The 21170-nt window shown below is 38.5% G+C and overlaps 1 protein-coding gene across 2 annotated transcripts in view; it reads left to right on the forward strand.

Annotated features, from left to right (window-relative positions):
- The window catches only part of nin (ninein (GSK3B interacting protein)), a 127302-nt gene extending 106132 nt beyond the window's left edge, over window positions 1-21170 (forward strand). For both annotated transcript variants that reach the window (XM_052038123.1, XM_052038211.1), the window contains exons 20-29: window positions 2576-2779; window positions 6447-6560; window positions 6667-6780; window positions 7233-7379; window positions 7997-8176; window positions 10597-10737; window positions 12374-12487; window positions 15863-16063; window positions 19740-19853; window positions 20210-21170. In XM_052038123.1, the coding sequence (XP_051894083.1) occupies window positions 2576-2779; window positions 6447-6560; window positions 6667-6780; window positions 7233-7379; window positions 7997-8176; window positions 10597-10737; window positions 12374-12487; window positions 15863-16063; window positions 19740-19853; window positions 20210-20422 (1542 nt within the window). In that variant the 3' untranslated portion in view covers window positions 20423-21170. The remainder of the gene's footprint in view (window positions 1-2575; window positions 2780-6446; window positions 6561-6666; window positions 6781-7232; window positions 7380-7996; window positions 8177-10596; window positions 10738-12373; window positions 12488-15862; window positions 16064-19739; window positions 19854-20209) is intronic.

The following is a 21170-nucleotide window of genomic DNA, read 5'->3' on the forward strand; positions in this document are numbered from 1 at the left end:
CTTTTGGTTCCACCTTCCTCTTTTTTTGTGGTCTACCTCTGTCTCCCAACTCCACCCCTCCCCATCCCCTACCTGACTCGATCTGCCCATCATCCTTTAACCCCTGCCCCCCCGCCACTCCCCTTGGTTCACTAATCACCACTGGCCCCGTCTCACCACTCCCCCCTCCTCTTTATACTGGCTATCCCCCTTCTCCATTCTTAGTCCTGATGCAGTGTTTTGACCCAAAACGTCAACAATTCCTTTCCCGCCACAGATGTTGTTTGACCCACTGAGTTTCTCCAGCAAATTGTTTGTGAATAGATTAGACTTGTACTTCCTTTAAGATAAGTTATGTGCTGGTTAATTGCAATTTTAAAAATCTGATGGGATATACAATAAATATTTCTCTACTGAGGCGCAGTGTGATGGGGAGGGTAAGTTGCAGTGTAGAACAAAGGGAGTTAACATTTAATCAGAGCTGTCCATTCATGAAACAGTCCTTCACACAAAGGGTCATTGAAATCTGGAGACACAAGAGACTGCAGCTGCTGGAATCTGGAGCGAAAATCACACTACTGGAGGAATTCAATAGATCAAGCAGCACCCGTGGAGACAAAACAATGGTCAGTGTTTTGGGTCAGACGGTCCTAATGCAGGGTCTCAACCTAAACATTGACCATCCTTTTGCCTCTACAGATGCTGCTTGACCCACTGAGTTCCTCTAGTAGTTTGCTTTTAGTGATGGAAATCTGGAACTTGCTCTCCCCATTAGCCATTAAGATAAGATTTGTTTATTAATCACATGTACATTGAACCACACAGTGAAATACATCTTTTGAGTGGAGTGATCTGGGGGCAGCCCACAAGTGTCGCCATGCTTCCGGTGCCAACATAGCATGCCCACAACTTCCTAACCTCTACATCTTTGGAATGTGGGAGGAAACCAGAGCACCCAGAGGAAACCCATGCAGTCACGGGGAGAACGTACAAACTCCTTACAGACAGCGGCTGGAATTGAACCCGAGTCACTCGTGCTGTAATAGCGTTACGCTAACCGCTACACAACCGTGCCTGCCCTAGATGAATAGTCTGCTCCTGCAGGCTTTGTTCATATGTCATTTGTAAATTATTTCAATAACCTGCCACCTGAAAGTCATAAACCTGCTGGCCTTCTAGCACCAGTGAAAGAAACTGGGATCTTGATCTCATGCCTTCCATAACTTCACAGCAAACTTTGAGGCACAGTAATTGTTGTATTATAGAAATTGCCATCCAAGGGTAAATTAATCACCATAATAAACACTGCATGTTAATTAGCAATCAGACATTGTTTGATGTGATCAGCAGATGTAAATTTTATTTTAATATAATGTTATTTTAATAATATTCCCCCAAGTGGGTTGAGAGCTGGTCGATGTGTTGGAAAGTTGATTAAAAATAAGACTATTGTCAATATGCTTAATCAAAAGAATAAACAGATGGTGAGAAAATGCTGGAAATAGTCCTTTAAGTCGAGCAGCAGCTGTGAAGAGAGAAAAAATTTAACCTGTCAATTGTCTTTTTTTTATCAGACCTTTCCACCATATTCTGTTTTTTTTTTATTTTAATTGATAAGCAAATGCAGTCCTTTGCTTCTGCATATGTTAACTAGCAATGAAAAAAAATTAGCCTGTAATCTTAGAATTAAACGGAATTTATAAGATTAATCTATTCACCAGTTGTCACAAATCCATACTGCAGTGTATTTGTCTAGATTTTGAGAATTATTCTGAAAACTGTGACACTTCATTTGAAATGTCCTTAAAAAGCTTTATTACGTACTGATTCTAAATGCTTAATTTTAGTTCTAGGTGTTTAATCTTTGTTTTGTTTAACATGCGGCAGATAATACTTGCTGCTTTCTCAATTTGGATGAGTTTTGCAGCAGTAATTTGTGAAAATGATTGCTCCTGACATGGACTCATAGACTAATACAGCACCGAAACAGGCCCTTTGGATCAATGGGACCATGCTGACCAAGACACCCATCTAAGCCAGTCCCATTTCCTGCATTTTTATCCATATCCCTCTAAACCTTTCCTATGCACGTACGTACATGTCCAAGTGCCTTTTCAATGTTGTTAATGTATCTGCCTCAACCACTTCCTCTGGCAGCTCATTCCATATACAGATCACTGTCTGGGTGAAAAAGTTGCCCCTCAGGTTACTATTAAATCTCTCTCCTCTCACCTTAAACCTATGCCCTCTAGTTCTTGATTCCCCAACCCTCAGAAAAAGACTGAGTGCATTCACCCTATCTCTGCCCCTCATGATTTCATATACCTCTAAGATCACCCCTGCAACATCCTCATAAATTTCCTCTGCACTTGTTCCAGCTTAATGGCATCTTTCTTATAGCAGGATGACCAAAACTGAACACAAATGCAGCCTCACCAATATCTCGTACAACTGCAACATTACATCCCAACTTCTATACTCAATGACCTGACTGAAGGCCAGTGTGCCAAAAGCCTTCTTTCCCACCCTGTCTACCTGTGATGCCACTTCCAGGGAACTATTCTAGCATTCTGAAAAGTGTTTTATTCCAAATCAGGTGGTGGAGCTGACATCCCAGAACCAGCAGCTGGACACTGAAAATGAGGACCTGTGCCACAAAAACTCCAAGAATCAAGCTGATGTACTGGAACTGAAGCAGAGGTTGGCTGAACTAATTCGACAGAAGGAGAAAAAGGCAGAGAATTTGCAGAAATGGGAAGAAGAAAAAATTCATTTAATGCAAGAAATTGAAAATAGCCAAGTAAGGGTCAATGGATCACTGATAATTTTGTGTCTGTGTTATGTCATATAATCATTGTATTGACTCCAATTTTTAGAACTGTGAAGAGACTCTTGGATTCCTAATCAAAAAACAAAGAGACTGATTTGATGAGAATGACCTGTAGATCCAGGAGCTACTTAATCACAAATGCAAGGCATTCTTGGTCAGGAAACAGATAGATTTACAGGCATCTGAATGGCAAAGTTCAACAAGAAACACTCAGCTTATAAGGCAAGTGATGGGTAGAAAGAGCCAGGAGATTAAACAACTAGCTAATATCCATGGTACATGGGGATTGTTTAATGTTTTCAAGACCATCTACAACCCAAATACTCAAAGGTCTACTCTACTGAGAGACAAGAACAGAGGAGCAGTCGGCATCTGTTAGAAGTAGCACTTTGAGGAACTCCTGAACTGTGACACGGTCATTGCACCTGTGTCCTTAATCCCATTCCACAGTGCTCTATCCATGACAATCTCTGTGCTATCCAGCCCAGCAAGAGGTGGAAAAGGCCATAGACAGCTGAGAAACAGAAAAGCCTCCGAAGCAGTCAAAATCCCTGCCAGAGGACATTGCGGCAAAGTACTTCTGGTGCTACTCCACATGTCTGTTGCCCTTACTCCTCTAGGTTGCATAGGTCACAGGTTTAACAGGTGCTTGAGTGAATTTCTGCTGTGTATCTAGAAGATGGCACACTTTACCACTGCCAGTAGTGGGGGGAGTGAATGATTTAAAGTGGAAGTGTAGTACTTCTCTTTGGATGTTTTTGGTCCTTGATTATTGTTGGAGCTGTAATCATCCAGGCAAGTGAAGTACATTCCAATATTGTCCTGACTGGTACCTCAAAGATGGTAGAAAAGCCTTCTAGTGTTAGGAAGTGAGTCACTCACTGCAGGATATCTCGACACTGACCAGCTGTTGTAGCCACAGTCCTCATGTAACTGATCCAGTTAGGTTTATACCCAATAGTGACCTCGGTATATTGACAATGGCGGTTTTGACAGTGGTAATGCCATTGAATGTCACAGAGAGGTGTGAGTCTTCATCTTGTTGATGATCTCTCACTGCCACTTGTGTGGTGTGAATTTTGATTCTTATATCAACCCAAGCCTGTATATTGCCCTAGTCTTGCTGCATGCTTGTATGGACTGCTTTAGTATCTGAGGAGCTCCACACAAAAAAAACACTACAAATACAAGTACACTGCAGTTATCAGATTGCATCCTTACTTCTGCTTTTAAAATGGAGGAGACACCATCAATGGAGAAGCTGAAGTTATTTCGAACTCTTTCAGCAATGTCCAATTGGTGAGAAGAATGGCTTTCAACAACCTCAGTCATTTTCCTTTGTTCTACGTATGACCGTGACCTTTGGGGAGTTTCCTTCCTGGATCCCATTGACTTCCATTATTCTAGGGTTTCGTAATGCAACATGGTTATATATCAAGGACATTCACTTCCTCTTTTTCTCTGCATTTTTGCACATCTCTTCATATTTAGACTAAGGCTGTGATGTGGTTTGGGGTCCAATGGTACTGGCAGAACTCAAACTGAGCATCAGTGATCAGGTTAACTGCCACTCGAAAGCACTAACATCAATGCCTTCAATCTCTTTCCTTCAATCATGGGAAGTTCACAGCTTCTCGTTCTGTTTTAAGAAATGTGCTGTTACATGTTTGGATAAAGTCAAATGCATTTGTCACATATCTTCTCCCTCCCTCTCTCTCTGCCAAGTTCAATCATTTGGCATGGGTAGAAAATTTCCTGATCATCCTGTTGAAACCATTTTTATAGAGAGATGTGAAATGCAGCACCACCTCTCAAGCCAAGAAATATCTGTTTACTTCTAATGTTTCTTTTATTTGCAAAGCCTTTCCTGGCAACTTCTTCCTAATAACTAACCTTTGCAGCAAGTTGCCTGTGTGTCAATTTATCTGAAATATTTGAAGTTCAAATAGGCACTTCGGCTGCGTGGCCTTTACAAATTTGTTTTGTCTATTTCTGATTCACTCTTCATCAGCATTTTGGAGGTAGGTTTCTACCAATTTTCCTATTAGCAACATAAAGTCAACTGATTTATATTTACTTGGTAAACTTGGCTTATCCCTTTTTATGACTGAGGGGCAACATTCACCATTTTCCAATTCTTTGATGCAATTCTTGTCTCTAAAAATTTTGGTAAATGAAAAAATGCATTAAAAGACTTGCATTTTTCACAATGTTACAGGGTGCTTTGCAGTCAGTGAAGGCCTTTTGAATCGTCATCAATTTGTCCATAGCAAACTCCTACGAAGAAGAGAGACACCAGAGACTGCAGATGCTGGAATCTGGAGCAACAAATGAGCTGCTGGCGGAACTCAGCGGGTCAGGCAGCATCTGTGGAGGGAAATGGACAGTCGATGTTTCCGCTGGAGATCCTTCATTTTGACCTGTCCAGATGCTGCCTGACCCACTGAGCCACAACGTCCAGATGCTGCCTGACCCACTGACCCACAACGTCCTCCAGCAGCATGTTTTATGTCCCACAAAGAAGTAGCAAAAAAAATTGTTTCTTAAGTAAGGGGTAAATATTGGCTATGTTGTCAGGGTAGCATGCCAGCTCATCTTAAAAATTGTGCAAGGGATCTTTTATGTCCACCTGAGCTGGCAGAGGCACCTCAGTTTAACACCACAACTGAAAGTCAATACAGTACTTAAGAAGAATATCTGTGGAGTGGAGCATGACCCAACAACCTCACAAGTCAAAGGCAAGAGTGCTACCAATAAGCCACAGCTGACATTATGAATTCCTCATTTGCTTTTTCCTCACTAGCTCTTTAGTTAGCGTAATGGTTTTGAAAATTTCATTCTTGTTAGCATTTTTATTGCAACTTTGTTAATATTATTAGCTGTTTTTCCATGTTTTTGGCTAATAATCCTGCAGCCTTTTCTACTCCCCTGGATGCAACCATTTGAGCACCTTTCCTATGTGTCCTCTACTGTGTTATGAGCTGCATTCCTTTGTAACCACACTCCTATTACTAATCATTTGCTTTTAATGTGTTTATAAATCATTATGATGTTGGCCTGTTTTATATTCTCATCCCTTATAATACCACATTTTTCTTCTCCCAGCTTTCTTCTGCATTATTGATCATAATTTTAGGGTATCTCTTTTAGATTATACTTTCTGACGTGTGAAATAATTCTTTTATGTGTGATTTGGATGCTTGGTGTTATACCCCACCTATCTTGTTTTAACTTTGCGTCTTCTGACAACATCTCCATTTAATGTTTTGGTTAATTTTTTTTATTCCTTTTTAAAGTCCAACACATTTTTTCTTCATCAATTCCTGCAGTAAACGTCATTATAATTATTAGATGCTATATATTATAAAGTTTTCAAAATTACTTTCTTATCCTAATTCATTCACTGACTCAGGAATGAGCTCAAATAAATTTCAGTAATTAACACGAATGCTTCATGATCAGGGGAAGTAAAATAAATGTTTTTGGATTATTTGTAATTTGTTTTAAATATTGAAATCTGGATTTTGTCAGCAGAAAGTGTATGTTGAATGCCTGTGTGAAATTAAAAAGAATATCTTTGCATTTTGATAAAGGTCCATTTTGTAAAAAGCTCACTGTCAATATTTTTCAACTTTAGTTCTTCAAATGTAACAAATTGGAAGATGAAGTCACTGCTTTAAGGCACACAAATGAAAAGTTGATAAGAGAGAAAGAAACATTGAGTGATGAGGTGAACCGATGCATCGAAAAGGTGAGACATATTTTATGGCAGATACAACTCAGTGGCTACTCACTATTTTGACCACAGTTGTTTGGAAAATCATTTGTAACTGTACATCTATAATAATTACATGCAGATTGCAAAAATGAACATTGTGGAGATGCAGACAGATAATTTAAGACAGGAATGGCAGACTTCACTACAAGAAGTTCAAAAATTGACTACCCAGCTGAACACATCGCAAGAACAGGTATTGCAAATGAATTGGGGGGAATACAAGGTTGTAATTTACAATCAAAATAACAGACGTGGAACTTGCCTTTCAGGCTATGCCCTCATCTACTCAGAGACAGTTGATGCTGCTTAAGAAAAAGTTGGGTTGAGTCATTTTTCTCTACAATCGCATTGAGAAATCCCTTGTTTACACTCAGTCCCTGCCCATTGCAATTTGACAGATGTTTGGGGATGCAGCTTTGTGCAAGTTAGTTGTCTTGTGCTACTGGACCACCCATGGGAAGTTGCGCAAAGAAATTAATTTTGTTGGGAGTAGCTTGAAAGCTTCAAGTCAGGAGCAAATGAAACATCAATGTGCCTTGTACCTATAATGGCTATTGCCAGTTATAATCGTCTTTTCAAGAGTGTAATTTTAATTGCTAAAGTTGACAGAATAAATTTGGTTACAGTAGATGCTTTATATTGTAGGTACAGAGTCTGGAAGAAAGTTTACAAAGTTTCAACCTCCAGACAGCAAAATTGAAATCAGACTTTCGTGTAGCTCAACAGGAAAAGGAGGCATTGAAAAAGGAAGTGATGTTGTTGCACAAGCAGCTACAGACCACTAAAGACAAGGTGTAACTCCACTTAAATGTTCTCTGAATTAATGCAGCCTGTAACATTTTTAAATTAAGTTTGATATGTATTTCTGTGTTGTTCTGCATGTGCATAGGTGAGAATTTTGGATATTTTTGATAACTCTAATCTGAGATTCACTGTAAAGTACAATCATAGCATTATTCAGATATTCTTCCCTTGCCATGTTCCCTGCTCGTCCTTTCACCCTTTCCCATTTCTCAACCAACTGCTGATGCTTGCTGTTTAGAGTTTCACGGTGCCAGGTCTACAGCTAAACATATCTTCATTGTCAATAAATTCATACAATCACCCAATGGAAGCGCAAGAGCTGTTGATTCCCAATGTCCATTTAAGCTTGCATTCCACCAGCTGTTCCATCAGAAGTATGAACTTAGAGCTGAGAAGTGGGAGTATTGGAATTTTTGGCCAGTGTGGACTGAATGTGCCAAAAAACCTCTTCCTATGCTGTATGAATTTCTGCAATGGGTTGGAATGGGAATGAGAGAAAGAGGAGGGAAAGGAATACAAAATTAATTGCCATTTGCAAAACACTCAATAAAGACATAATTTCTGATGATTTGCATAAGTCACTGACTTCTTGCTGTGATTTTCAGAATCAGCTACTGGAGCATAATTTGCATTCTGCAGATTTTCAACACCAGCAGAAAAAGTTCTACCAGGATAGTCTGGCTCAGCTGGTGGAAGAAGAACAGAGATTACTACGGGAGGAAAATGAGAGGCTGCAGAAAGAGGGACAGCACACGAAGGGAGAGCTGCACATTGCCAGGGAGAAGGTAACTGACAAAATAACCAAACAGGCATCTCGGGGAAAACTGTGCTAACTTTCAAGATATTCTTTCTTTTGGCAATATTCAATTACATTGAAGAGACTTTTGGAAGTACCGGTAGTCTGCTTTGTCCTTTGAATTCCTTTCTCTCCTTTTTCCCGTGATCCCCATTCCAAACTATTACTGAAATTCATATGACAGCCTCAAATTCAGGTGATCCATTTCCTGCTAATGAAAAGAAGAATTTATAGCACAGGGAGAGGTATTTTGATCCATTCAGTTCTGTCTGAGGGACATAGTGAAAACAGAGAAATATTAGAGAAGAACTAACAAAACTGAAAGCCAAATATGTTTAATGAGCACACACAGAGCAACTTACAATCCATCTCATCCCATACTACAAACAATGGCTCTGCTTTGATAGATTTAGTACATTTATTTGCCTCGTTTTCTGAAAGCATAATGGATCGAATCATTCATGTTTTATACAGTTAGCCATTAACCAGTGTGAACATAGTCAGTGAGTTTTGACAGATTGCATGCACAAGGGCAATATATAATGGCACATCATCCAGTAAAATTTATGCCTGCATCCTTGCCTTCAGAGCTCCCCATTGTCTCACCACCTTCTATCCTACCTTTCCATCACTTTCTGTAATTTCAAAGTACTCCAAATCTGGCCTTTTTGCAATCTCAATCTCACTGTTGGTAACGGGGGGCTAGGGATTGTTTCAAGCTCCATTTGGTGGAAATTGCAATCATGTGCAAGGCTCACAGAGCTTCATTGTTGGGTTTCCCTGTGTAACACCCCACTGAAACTGACACTATCAGTTCAGTGTGCCATTCCTTATTAACATGTCATAAGGTATTACAGCAGGCACAGTCTTTCCAAGCTGCTCTCACAGGGACATACCATTATATAGCTACAAGGGAGTGTTGAATGGATGCAGCAATAATTGGAAGGAGGGTGACAGAGTGCTCCCAAGGGGGTCAGAGGACCTGGATAAACTGGTGAAGAACATTGCCTACAGGAGGCATGTTCTTTGTTCATATGGACTCAGAGAATCCCTGAAGCCTCAACCAGCCAGTCAGCCACTCAAGTCAGGAAGTTGCTAGGGAAGCCTCTGTAAACACATGAGTGTAATCTGCAAATGCCTGCATTGTGGAAAAGACTGCAATGCAAACAATTAACCGTGTCCTACTCTGCTTACTCTTATGAACTGAAGGGAAATTAATGAAGTCTTCTTAATGCAGTAGGGAGTGGCAAACTGCAGCATGTAGCAGAGATTTTCAGCAGCAGCCTGGAATGATCCTAAGGCTAGCAAGCTTACCTTGATCTTGACCCTTGATTTCCATGGGCAAAGCAGTCAAGGCACAAGTGGGGTTATAGGAAGTGTCAGATTTCACTGAGGTCAAGGAATGTCCTTTTAAGTAGCATGATTTCAGGGAACTGGGTTTGGTGCAATCTTTTTGTCTGTAAGTAAATAAGAATTCACATTTTACTGGCACAGTGAAGTTGAAAATCTCACTGAAGTTGATGACTGTTTTGTGACTGTTGATGTCACTTGGAGGAGTTCATGCCTGAAAAAAAACTGCCAGGAAGAACCAAGATCCTGTATCAAATCAGGAAACAAATTTCTCAAGGTACTGAGACACCCAGAAGTGTGCTCAAAATGGCTCTTCTCTAAGTTACCACTACTTTTCAACAGCACTGCGTCTTTTTACCTTAAAGTTGTACAAGCTGATTTCCAGCCCAGAGCCTTCTGTAATTCTGGCTCTATTTTCTGGGATTCCTCCATAAACTCCTTTTGCTCACCACTGTACTTTCTGTCTTTGCAAAATCTTATCAAACCTCCATTTTGTTCACTCATCACTTTTTCACTGATTTTTGATCTCTCTTCTCACCATTGCTAGCTTGAGCATTTTCTATGTTGTAGGTCTTGCATATATTCAAAGTCTTGTTGATCCTTCATTTCTAAACCCAGTGCTGCTGAGGCCAATCCAAAGACTCCAAATGGGTGCTCGATTGGATCAGCAAGTGGCACAAATAAGGCATCAGTAGCCTTAAGTATTTATGGTGTTTGTGCATCTCAGCTGTTCAGTGGATAATCTCACTGAACTATCCTGGCATGTTCCACTTTGTGCATCCTCCAGCACCTGTTATTGAGGATACCATGGCAATTATTTATTAAATGGGAACAGTGCAAAATTTGTTACTGAAAGTGGAATCCATAGCACTGTTTTATTTCTTGAAGACTCTGACAAATTCATTCTCTACATCACCTCAGCCTTTAATGATAATTTACATACAAGAAGAAAATCTGTGCAAGAATAGGTAAGTTTAAGAGCAAGTTGGACCTTGCTTGAAATCTGCATTTGATAAAATTGTGTATTTCAAAAATTGTGCAGTTTTTTTCTTTTCACAGGTCAAACAACTGGAATCTGCAATTTTAACAATGAAACACCAGAAACACTACACCAAGTCTACCATGCTTAAAGCTGCTGAACAGGAGAAACTCTGCATGAAGAGAGAATATGATCAGATTCAGAAAGATCTCGCCAGGAAGGTTGGCAATGGAAAAAATTAAATTGTTTTTCTTAGAATTTTATCAGAGTAGAAAGCAACAGCTTAGACTTTTTTTTAATTCATTCAAGGGATGTGGGCTTCACAGGCTGAGCCAACGTTTAATTGTTCATCCCTAATTGCCCTCGAGAAGGTGGTAGTGAGCTGCCGCCTTGAACCTCTGCAATTCTTGAGGTGTGGGTGTACTCAAAATGTTGTTAGGGAGGGATTTCCAGGATTTCAACCAATGAATTGTGAAGGAACGGCAATCTGCTTCTAGGTCAGGATAGTGTGTGGCATGAAGGGCAACATCAAGGTGGTGGTGTTTCCATACTTTCGCTGCCCTTGTCCTTCTAGCTAGCAGAGGTTGTGGGTTTGGAAGGCTCTGTCTAAGGAGTCTTGGTGAGTTGCTGTAGTGCATCCTATAGTTAGTACAAACTGCTGCTACTGTACGGTGGTGGTAGTGGAGTGAGTGAATGGTTGTGGATGGGGTACCTATCAAGCAGATTGCTGTGGATACCTACAATTTGTTATGTAACAAAGTATCCAAATCACTTTACAGAGGAGTAGGTGAGCACTAGCCAGAAAACATGGTCTGAGGAGTGAACTGTTAGTGAAGTTTTGAGGGGTGAGGCAGCAGAGGCAAGGAATAGAACGTTGTGATAGCTACTATTGGTGGAGTAGAGAACAAGACAGACTCACGCTGCACGAGAATTTAGAAAGTGGAGCTGATGCTGCAATATATTTTTGAGGGGTTTCTCAGCTGAAAATTTAAAACTCAAACAAAGATTATTGTGATTAATATAAAATGTGATCCTTGGTGTTGATCAGGATACTAAAGTCAGAAACGGGAGTTCAAAATCAGCAGTTGAGTTGCCAAAGTTTGTAGCAAAAACTAAATGTCATGCCTAAACAATGTGCTGGTTTATCTGAAAATTTGTTTTGGAAAAGCAGATAGAATGCATGATAATTGTCATATAACCAAGAATGGTGCCAAAGAGGTCAACGTGTTTGTTAACCTGACCCAAATTTTGTAGATGTATCATGACCATCAGCAAGTTAACGTGAAATATGGGATGATGAGGATGAAGTGTTGGCTTGACACATATATCACTGACTGTGCATTGCAACTATTGCAGGAAATGTAGATATTTTAATGGAGACTGGTGAGGGTATAAACAACAGAGAAAAATATCACAGTAATCCAGGGGGGAGAGGCATTGGGAGAGGAGTGGTTGTTTTTCTGTAGGAATTTTGAGCAGTGATGTATTTCCAAATCTGGACGAGGTGTGATTTGGAGGGAAATCTGTAGTTAGTGGTGTCCCCATGCACCTGCTACTGTTGTCCATCTTTCTGGTAGTGGTTGGAATTTGGAAGGTGCTTCAATTGAACACAGTGCTTCAGCGATGGAGGATGCAAAAGTTTGTGCTGGTGGATGAAGTACCAATTGACTGGGCTGTAGTGCCCTCGATGGTGTCAGGCTTTGTGAATACTTTTGGATCTGCACTCCATGTATTCATATTATGACCTTAATGCAACTAACAATCAAAAGCCAAGTCAAATTCTAATTATTTCTTGTTGAGTTTCATATAAAATGATGCCTATGCTGCTGTGACACAGAGAACTCATTATCCCAACAGATAAGTCTGGTGTCCTCACTTGAACAGGAACTGAAAGTCCTCAATGTAGAAAATGAGATGCTGCGAAAGAAACAGACCAGCCTGGAAAGCCAATTAGTGGAGACTAATGACAAGGTAGGTCCTGGGAAACTGAGAAAATCACATCAAAATTACTTTACATCATTTAATGTGAGTGCAAACAATTCTAAATGGAACCATTTGAGATTTTATGCAGATTATCTATTGTTTACAGATGGAATTATGCAGAAGCTGTAACATGGGAACAGTCATTATATCCAACCAATTTACGTCAGGATTTACTTTTCAACTTTAATCTCACTCACCCAAACATTTTGGAGCAAAAAGCTGCAAATGCTGGAAATCTGAATCAAAATAGAAAATCATAGAAGCACACATCAGGTCAGGCAGCATCGGTGTGGAGAGAAACTGAGTCAATGTTTTGGGTCAAGGACTCTTCATCAGTTTACGTTTGATAAAGGATCATTGATTTTGAATCTTGACCCTGTTTCTCACCCTATAGATGCTACCCGGCCTGTTGACTACTTCCAGCATTTTCTGTTTTGGTTTTTAATTTTGAATATTGTCGTGTGTCTGCTAAATCACTAACATGGAAGTGAATACACCAATCACAACATACTTTATAAAGTAATTGCTCCTGCCCTTGTTTCTAATTTTCTTATCTTTAATCTTGCACATTTATGCAACCGACTGAATCCCTCAGCTACGGAAAAAATGTCTTCTTTCTAGCCATTCCATCCTTTCATAATTTTAAATATCATATCATTCCCATAATCTACTTGTTCTATTGAAAAAAAGCTCTAATTTCCAGTGCATATTTGTATTTTATCACACCGCAATGCAAATTGAACTTATCAACAATCTCAGGACGTTCTCAAAGATTCAAGAAACTTAATAAGAAATGTAAATATTTTATGTTGTGATTATATTTAGCATTTTGAGTGATTGTATTACAACTAGCAACAAACGTCCTTTATTTTAACATTTTAGCACCATTTGCCAAGTATTTGTTTTTGTGAATGTATTTAACATTTAGAGTAATTGCATTATAACTATCAGAAAAAGTCAATCGTTTTAAAGTTTTAACACCAATTTGAAGATTGTCATTACATTTTGCAGGATTATAACAGTATTTTGCTGATATTTCATTCTGAGCAATGACTAATCTTAAGCTGGTGGTTGAATCTTCTTATTTTCAAATATAAAATAATTTGGTTTAATGTTCTCTAAGATATAGGGATGAACTTTAGCCCATTTAAATGAGAGGGTTTGAGAGCAGGTGGGTGGTTAAAAGTATTAAAAGTCATGGTTTGTAGGAAATCTGACAGGGATCCAGGGACTTCCACATTTAACCTGTATGCAGCTGACTTAGGAGAGGCATGTTGGGAGTTACATAATGGTAAATTCTCATTAAGAGCAATATTAACAGAAATTCAGGAATCGAATTTGATGCACACAGGCTTCTTAGCTTCTTGGAACTCACTCATCAAATTAAGGCAAAAACACAATGAAATTGGATATGGGAGGGGAGTTGTATGCAGAATGGTGAGATAAATCTGTTAATAAAGATGATAGCCTCACAGCTGCTTTCTTGTGTGGCTTTATGAAAGGCTGTCTTCACAGAAATTGTGTTGGGAGGTTGTTTACAAAAATTAGCTCAAATTCAAACCAGATTTTCTCCTAGGTTTGTGAACTTTGCAGTTCCCTTTCCAAACTTTGAAGGTGCCAACTTGTTAATAGCTTTTGGCAGCATTTTCTGGTCTTATGCCAGATAGGATCTCTAGAAAGATGACAGTTTGCTATGCTCTGCCCAACCACAAGTGGCAAAGGTGGGAGAAACAAGTCTCTTCATTCAAAGAGGTTGGACCCTTTTTTTAGTGAGGAGGAGGAAAACATAAGGCAAGTCTGGAGGAGCAGCACATATTGCTGTCTCATTACTGAAAGACTCACCTAGACTCCGTTAGTCCATCTGACAAATAAATGCCAAACACTCACTCACTCACTCCCCTCCTTCCATCAGCACAAACCAGTCCTAAGAACAGCCTTGCATGAATTGCTTATCAACCACCACCACCACCAAACACCACCGGTCCCATGGTAGCATCAGCTGGATAAATGGGGAGGGGGACAATGGACAGACAGAGGGAGAGGTATTGGTCTACCTGCAGGATAAGTTGATGTGAAGAGTGATATGCTGAAATAATTTAAGGGACAGATTAAAGAGCTTGGACTTCATTGTACATCTGAATTTAAGTGGATGTGATACAGTGCTCTTCATTCCTAACTTGATGAGTCATTAAGTCACTTGCAGCACTGATTCCTGAGACCAGTTGTTCTCTAATTGTGACTCTGATCGTGATCAGCTTACTCAGCACAGACCAGGAATCAATCCTGGAACTTTTCCAGATTGTTGTGTGATACTCTGCTAGCTAACCATGGAATAATTGTTGAAAATTTAAACACTGAGGTAACACGTTGTGAACATTTGGAAGATGTCTTGTTATTTTATTAGTGGCTAGCATAATATATCACCTTTATGGCCATCCTCCATGAGGCAATAGAGGGAAAATGTTCAGGGAATTAGTGTTGATTCTAATGTTGATTTATTAATTCTACAATGTCACATTTTGGCTTGTAGGGAATAAGTCCTTATTCACAGTAGCAGTACTTGATTATTGAGTACAAGTAAAATTTCTGGTGATGCCCTGCAAATTATAACACCGCCCTTTTCCAAAAGTCGAAGCACTATATAATGTGTTCTAGTTCATGTACATTATACTCACATTTCCATTTCCAATGGAAGCTGAAATTTGTAATTGCAGTGGGTAAAACTTGGCTAAAACCATTGGCTGAAGTATCTGAAAAGTTCTCTTTTTTATTATGGTCACAATTTTAGCCAGATGGCAGTATAAGAAAAATTCAGAAGTTTGGTCTCATGCATCAATAAGTCTGAAGCATGGAAGGTAAAATATATTTTTGTTTAGAAACTATACATAATATAGAAGCTTTGAAGAAAATACTGAAGCACTTAAAGAGCAAGTTCATTTTGAAAGTGTTCTTCTGGAAACAAACTTAATATCATATAATTTACTGTGCATCTTGCGTATAAGATTATTTGCTTGCATTGATGATAAGAGGGAAGGGAATGAGGATTTGGCTTGTAGATGTGAAATGGATTCATGAATAAAGTTAAACAGTAACTCAGCTGATAAAGGGTAGCTCAGTTTCTGTTATTGTTGAAATTTTTATCTTCCATGACACAGAATCCTTTCATGTACGGCCTTTAATTCCTTTTTACTTCTGACTATTTTTCTATTTTGGTGTTCACTTGTCTTTTTAAAAGTTTGAGTCTTAAACAGCTTTGAGATAGCAAGATGGAATAATGCTTGAATCGAAGTATCACAGTGTAATTAACTATAACAACATACATAAAGCAAATTATGAATTTACTAATTGCATTTTTCTACACAGCTGCTCCAGTCAAAGTCAAACCTGACATTTAGCCAGACACAAAATCTTCGAGAGCTCCAACAAGTGCGGGAACAGATCTGTTCCATGGTGCCTAAAGAACAACTAGTACAACTTCAGGAACGGTTGAACCTCAAGGAAGTTCAATGTCGTCAACTGCAAGAGCAGCTGGACGTAAAAGCTGCAGAAAGCAGTACTCAGCAGGTAAACATGAAGCAATAATCTAGACCAAACTAGCAATTCTTATCCCTTTAAATTGATTTTAGAACTAAGGTAAGCAATGTTAAATACAATTGTATGGAAGTAATTGTGCTAATCTATTGTTTTTTTCTAATTGTAGATTAGAGGATCCTGAGGAGAGAATATTCTTTGTTAATTTGCAATAACATTGTTACAATTCTCATTTAACCTGCCAGTTTGTGTGAAGATTCCTATAGTGGGTGTATAGAGTTACACTAGTTGCAGCCTATTCCTACCAGCAAAGCTAATCAGATTAATCAATAGCCATGAGTTATTGTGAGTTCTCTAAATATGCTTGTAGTTTGGCAAAGGTGCAGTGGCAGTAAACCAGATTTGATATCACAGTTGATGTATGCAGTAAAGGGGATTTTGTACTCCAAAATAATACATTATTGGTGTATTGGAATAATTTCCTTTATTACTATTTCATGTTCAGATTTTTCCCATTATTTTAAGCTTACAAAATACTTGCATATTCTTGAGCCTGAATCACTTCTTGAAGCTTCACTAAGCCCTTGGTATCTATGAGGGATAGGGGCACAGATTTCCCATGGATTACAAAAAACACAGATACTAAGGCCCTCTCCTTTATATCCAATACACTCCCCAAATAAAAATAAGCATGCCCTATAATGTTTCAAATGCATTAACATTTTATAATAAATACACTGAAACATTTAAATGCCTACAAGGAAATAATATTAGCTGACAAACTACTACTTTTGAATGTATTGATAAGTACAAGCAGCAATATGTTTTGAAATCACAAGGTGCCACTGTGTAAGCAAACAATGCTGTCTGTTGTGTGCACAGCAGGGAGCCAATTGACAAGGTCTGGAACTGATCACTTTATTTATACAGATAGTGATTGGTTCCTCAACATAGACATTTATATAGATATGCATGTTTAAAAAAGTTCAAGATGGAGCCTTAGATGAGGGGAGTCTGCAGATAAGCAATTCAGAAGATAACAAGGACTGAGAGTATGATGGAGCCTCAATTCTCAGCGTTTCTGCTTGTTGTTATCTTAATTTCATGAGGGGACTTGTGTGAATTGCTGAGAATTAGTGCACATTTACTGGTCTCACTGGCAAGGGCCAAAGGTTTAAGCAGGTGATCTGCCAGTTCACAGCCATCTTCCACCTACAGCTCCACTCACTAGTTGGCCTGCATGGCCTTTCCTCAGTTGAAGAGGTGGGTGCTAAAGGCAGTCTTTACCACCTCCAATTATCAATCCTTTTGAAAGGACTAATCTTTGCAAGGTTGTGGCTTTAAAAACCAAGCCTAATTTTCCTGCTTAAATACACTTTACACTAGAGATCAACTGATGTAACAGCTTTCCAACACCTGATGGGTGTGCCGGCAGGACTATCAGAGGCAGCATTTTGGTAGAATCCTAGGCTGATAACTGAAAAAATAGGAGCATGAAATAGTCAGGCAGCGATCGTCAGTATAGTTTGGGAATCGCAATTTATATTCGTCCCTGAAAAGAGGGTTGTCTTCAATATGCCATTCCACCAATTCCCAACTATGCTATCAATCATCTTATCTCAAAACTGATCAGTGTGAAGTTGCTTCTGAATTGGGTAAGGGAAATCATAGTCATCTCTCAAGAAATACAAAAGAACGTCAAACACTATCCCTTTTGATTTGCAACTGTGACACCCCTAAGGAAACTGGGGAGGGATAAAGAGAAGATTGCAGCAGAGTTAAGGTACTCGTGTCTTGTAAAGCCCCCAGGAAAATCATGAAGCACAGTCATTTTCCTTTGCCCAAGCAAAAATGTGTATGAAGGAAATCAGTTCTATTCTACCGGGGTTGACGGGTAGATGAATGAAGACAACAAAGGATATGCTGATTGAATTTTTGCATATGATTAAAATTATATTTATGAGCTTCTCTGGTGACTCAGTCGAAGACGACAGTGAATAACTGTGTTGTGCACATCAGAAAGGTTCAGCAATCTGTCTAGATTAACAGGAAGGTGATAAAGTTGGCTTCACTGTCAAGTTAATTCCCTTCCCCCTAAACTACATCATGACTCCTGCTGTAGATGCAAACAATGTGTGGATTCTGATGCCTTGAAAGTAGATTCCTTTGTGCACAAATCAGTTTTTTGTGGCTTTGATAATGTGATCTATCCCAGCTCAGCTCACGCTCCTGGGGAATTGGCCCAGGTTCTTTTCTGTGTAAATCTCTGCGCACTGATGTTTACTTGGTGTCATCCTGTGCACAGCATCTATTTCTGTGACTACAGAACTAAATTGGTGTATAAAGGTACAGCTTGTGATCTTTGTTCATCAGGCACAAAGGAAGAAGAGCAAGATCCAAAGCTGACAGACAGTGAAATGTAAAGATCCTTAATATGACATAGGTGTTCAGCTCACAAGCCCTGCCACACCGGAGCCCAATCTTATTCACACGTGTCTTGAAATTAGTTCACCCTCTTTTATTGTGTCTTTGCCAGACTTGGCTTTCATTGCTCAGTAAACATACAGAAGCATCAGCGAGAGTTTCCTCGATTATTGCAGCACTTCTATATTATGCATTTCAGTACAAATTCCTGCCAAACTGATTTGTCCATACCTTGCCCCCTGCAGTAATGGAATTAGAGGCATTGAATTTTGTGGGGTTAACCATGCTCAATGATAATTGTTGCTTTGCCCTGTTGTGCGTGTTACTTCTCATCTCCTTTGTAGCCTTCTCTGTCAATGACATGGTTTTGCATACAACTTGAATCAGGAAATGTATAAGTTCTACTTTAGTGAATGGATCAGTGGGCAAAATGCCATAGCACTGCTTTTAATGTACTTTGACCCACTTTTGCAAGTTCTTGGTGGAGATTTAAGTGGGAATTGGCACTACAATCTGCACATTTAGCACACCAAGAGGCATGTATGTGTTATAAATTGGGTCCTAGTGTGATTGTCTTGTGATCTGTTTCCATGGATGAAGAACAAGTTTTTGCCAAAATACCACAATCTGATTTTTCATTGTCTTGTTCCTTTTAGTAGCTTTACTTTCTAAAGGAAAGTGTTTAGAAAGTGTTTTTAATTTGATTTGTCGATAGTAGTATTTGGAGTGTCATTGTGTAGTTGTGACTTGTGTGCGATATTGAGTCAATTCCTAAGAAAATACAAGGTGAAGTGTACTACTTGCATTCTTTCAATAAGTCTTGCAGCTAGAGCAGGGAGCAGTGCATGCTGATACCCACAGGAAAACTGATACTTGTGAAGGCTTTCATTGTAAACAACTTTTTATCATAAGTAGAAAATGTTCTCAGAATTGAAAGACAATTTGCATATGTTTTACAGGAAAAATACGTTAAATTATACAAATTATTTTTCTTATTTTATGTAGAAACTTGATTTGTTAAATCTGTGTTATTTTGTTCCGATGAAAATGCAAGCATTTTTAAAAAGTGGTATGTGAGGGATCGCTTGAAAATCGGTAAAGTTAGTAATTTATACTAAAATGACATAAGCAATGTATATAATTTTGTAATTTAAGAAATTTTAGTTAAATTTTGTAACTTATAGCTCTATAACTTTCTTTGTCAAAAACAAAAGAATGTTACATCAAGTTTTTGTTTTACTATCAGAAGTAAATCCATGATTATAATTTATACCTCTTCTTCCAGGAGGCATATGAGCAACTGCTAAAAAAGATGGAGGAAAGAATGCAAGACGTTGAAAATAAATTAAGAAATATAAAATTACTGCTCCAGGACAAAGTCATTCAACTAAAGGAACAAGTATGTTGTGCTTGATCTGTTGCTGGTGCATTGTTGGAATTAATGTGGTTAGATTGCTCACTGTTCCAATTACAGTTAAAGCATAAGACAAATTTGTGTAAGGTTCCTGCTATGCAAACATAATTTGCATTATTCCTTTACTTTTATATAAAAAAAGAAATATGCTGAGAGGGAAAACAATCAAATTACTCTAAATTAGCCAAATGATTATTTTAACCAAATTAAACAGAATTTCACAGCTGAAACAAGAAATGTCTATCAAAGACCTCCCACTTGTTTCGAAGCATGTCTCTTTAAACAGACAATAAAAATAGTGGAAAGTCTCTTTTATAACTTTAATTACTGTTGATTCCTAGCTGTCAAAGAACATTAAAGCAGATGAAATAGTGAAGGATTTATACATTGAAAATGCTCAACTCCTTAAGGCCCTTGAAATGTCTGAGCAAAGACAGAAGACAACAGAGAAGAAGAACTACCTGCTTGAAGAAAACATTGCTGGCCTTAATAAAATTCTCAAGGACCTATCTGCACCATCGTTGTCTGCAACCTCGACTTGTTATTCATCTTAATTCATTCTGTAAGTGAATTAACAAGAGATGCAGTGCAAAGAAGGACAAAGCTTGAAACACTAATGCACTTTATGGATTGAATATTTATTGAGTGCTTACATTTTCCAGGACTCCAGTATGTTAAGGATTACAGAAAGGAAAATGGAAAAAGCACCGAACATTATGTACATAATACTGCCCTAATGCAGTGGTCTGAACAGCTTGGAGTACTTCAATCCTCATTATTTAGTTTCCAAAGGAAATTATGCATTCAATGATCAGATGTAAACTGACTCAGCATATAAAACTGCTGCCTGTAAGTGGGATATTTGGTCGATTAGTTTTCGAACATTTTAGGCCAAAGACTAAATACTGTAACTGGGGAGAGAAGAGCCAATCAAAAGCAGCTGCTGTTTTGCTGTTGCAAAAAAAATGTGTCTGTAAATATGGACAACTTTGCCTTTTGTTTTATCCAAAGTATTAATGTTGATAATTTAAATGTTAAGTATGCATTATTTTTAACTTATACAGTTTGTAAGCAAGAATATAAATGTGATACAATGAAAAAGTTGATGTATTCTTGGGAAAAAATGTATGTATTGATATTTTAAATTATACTATGCATAACAATCCAATCAAACCTGTCACAGTATTAGTGTTTCAATCTTCTGGAAAGCTCATTAACATGCAAAATTGCAAGGAATGTCATATTACCTGATATTTAATTTTGTACAAAATAAACATTATTGCATATAGAAAACAATCTTTC

The sequence above is a fragment of the Pristis pectinata genome, chromosome 1 (assembly GCF_009764475.1).
Source record: "Pristis pectinata isolate sPriPec2 chromosome 1, sPriPec2.1.pri, whole genome shotgun sequence".
Taxonomy (NCBI): domain Eukaryota; kingdom Metazoa; phylum Chordata; class Chondrichthyes; order Rhinopristiformes; family Pristidae; genus Pristis; species Pristis pectinata.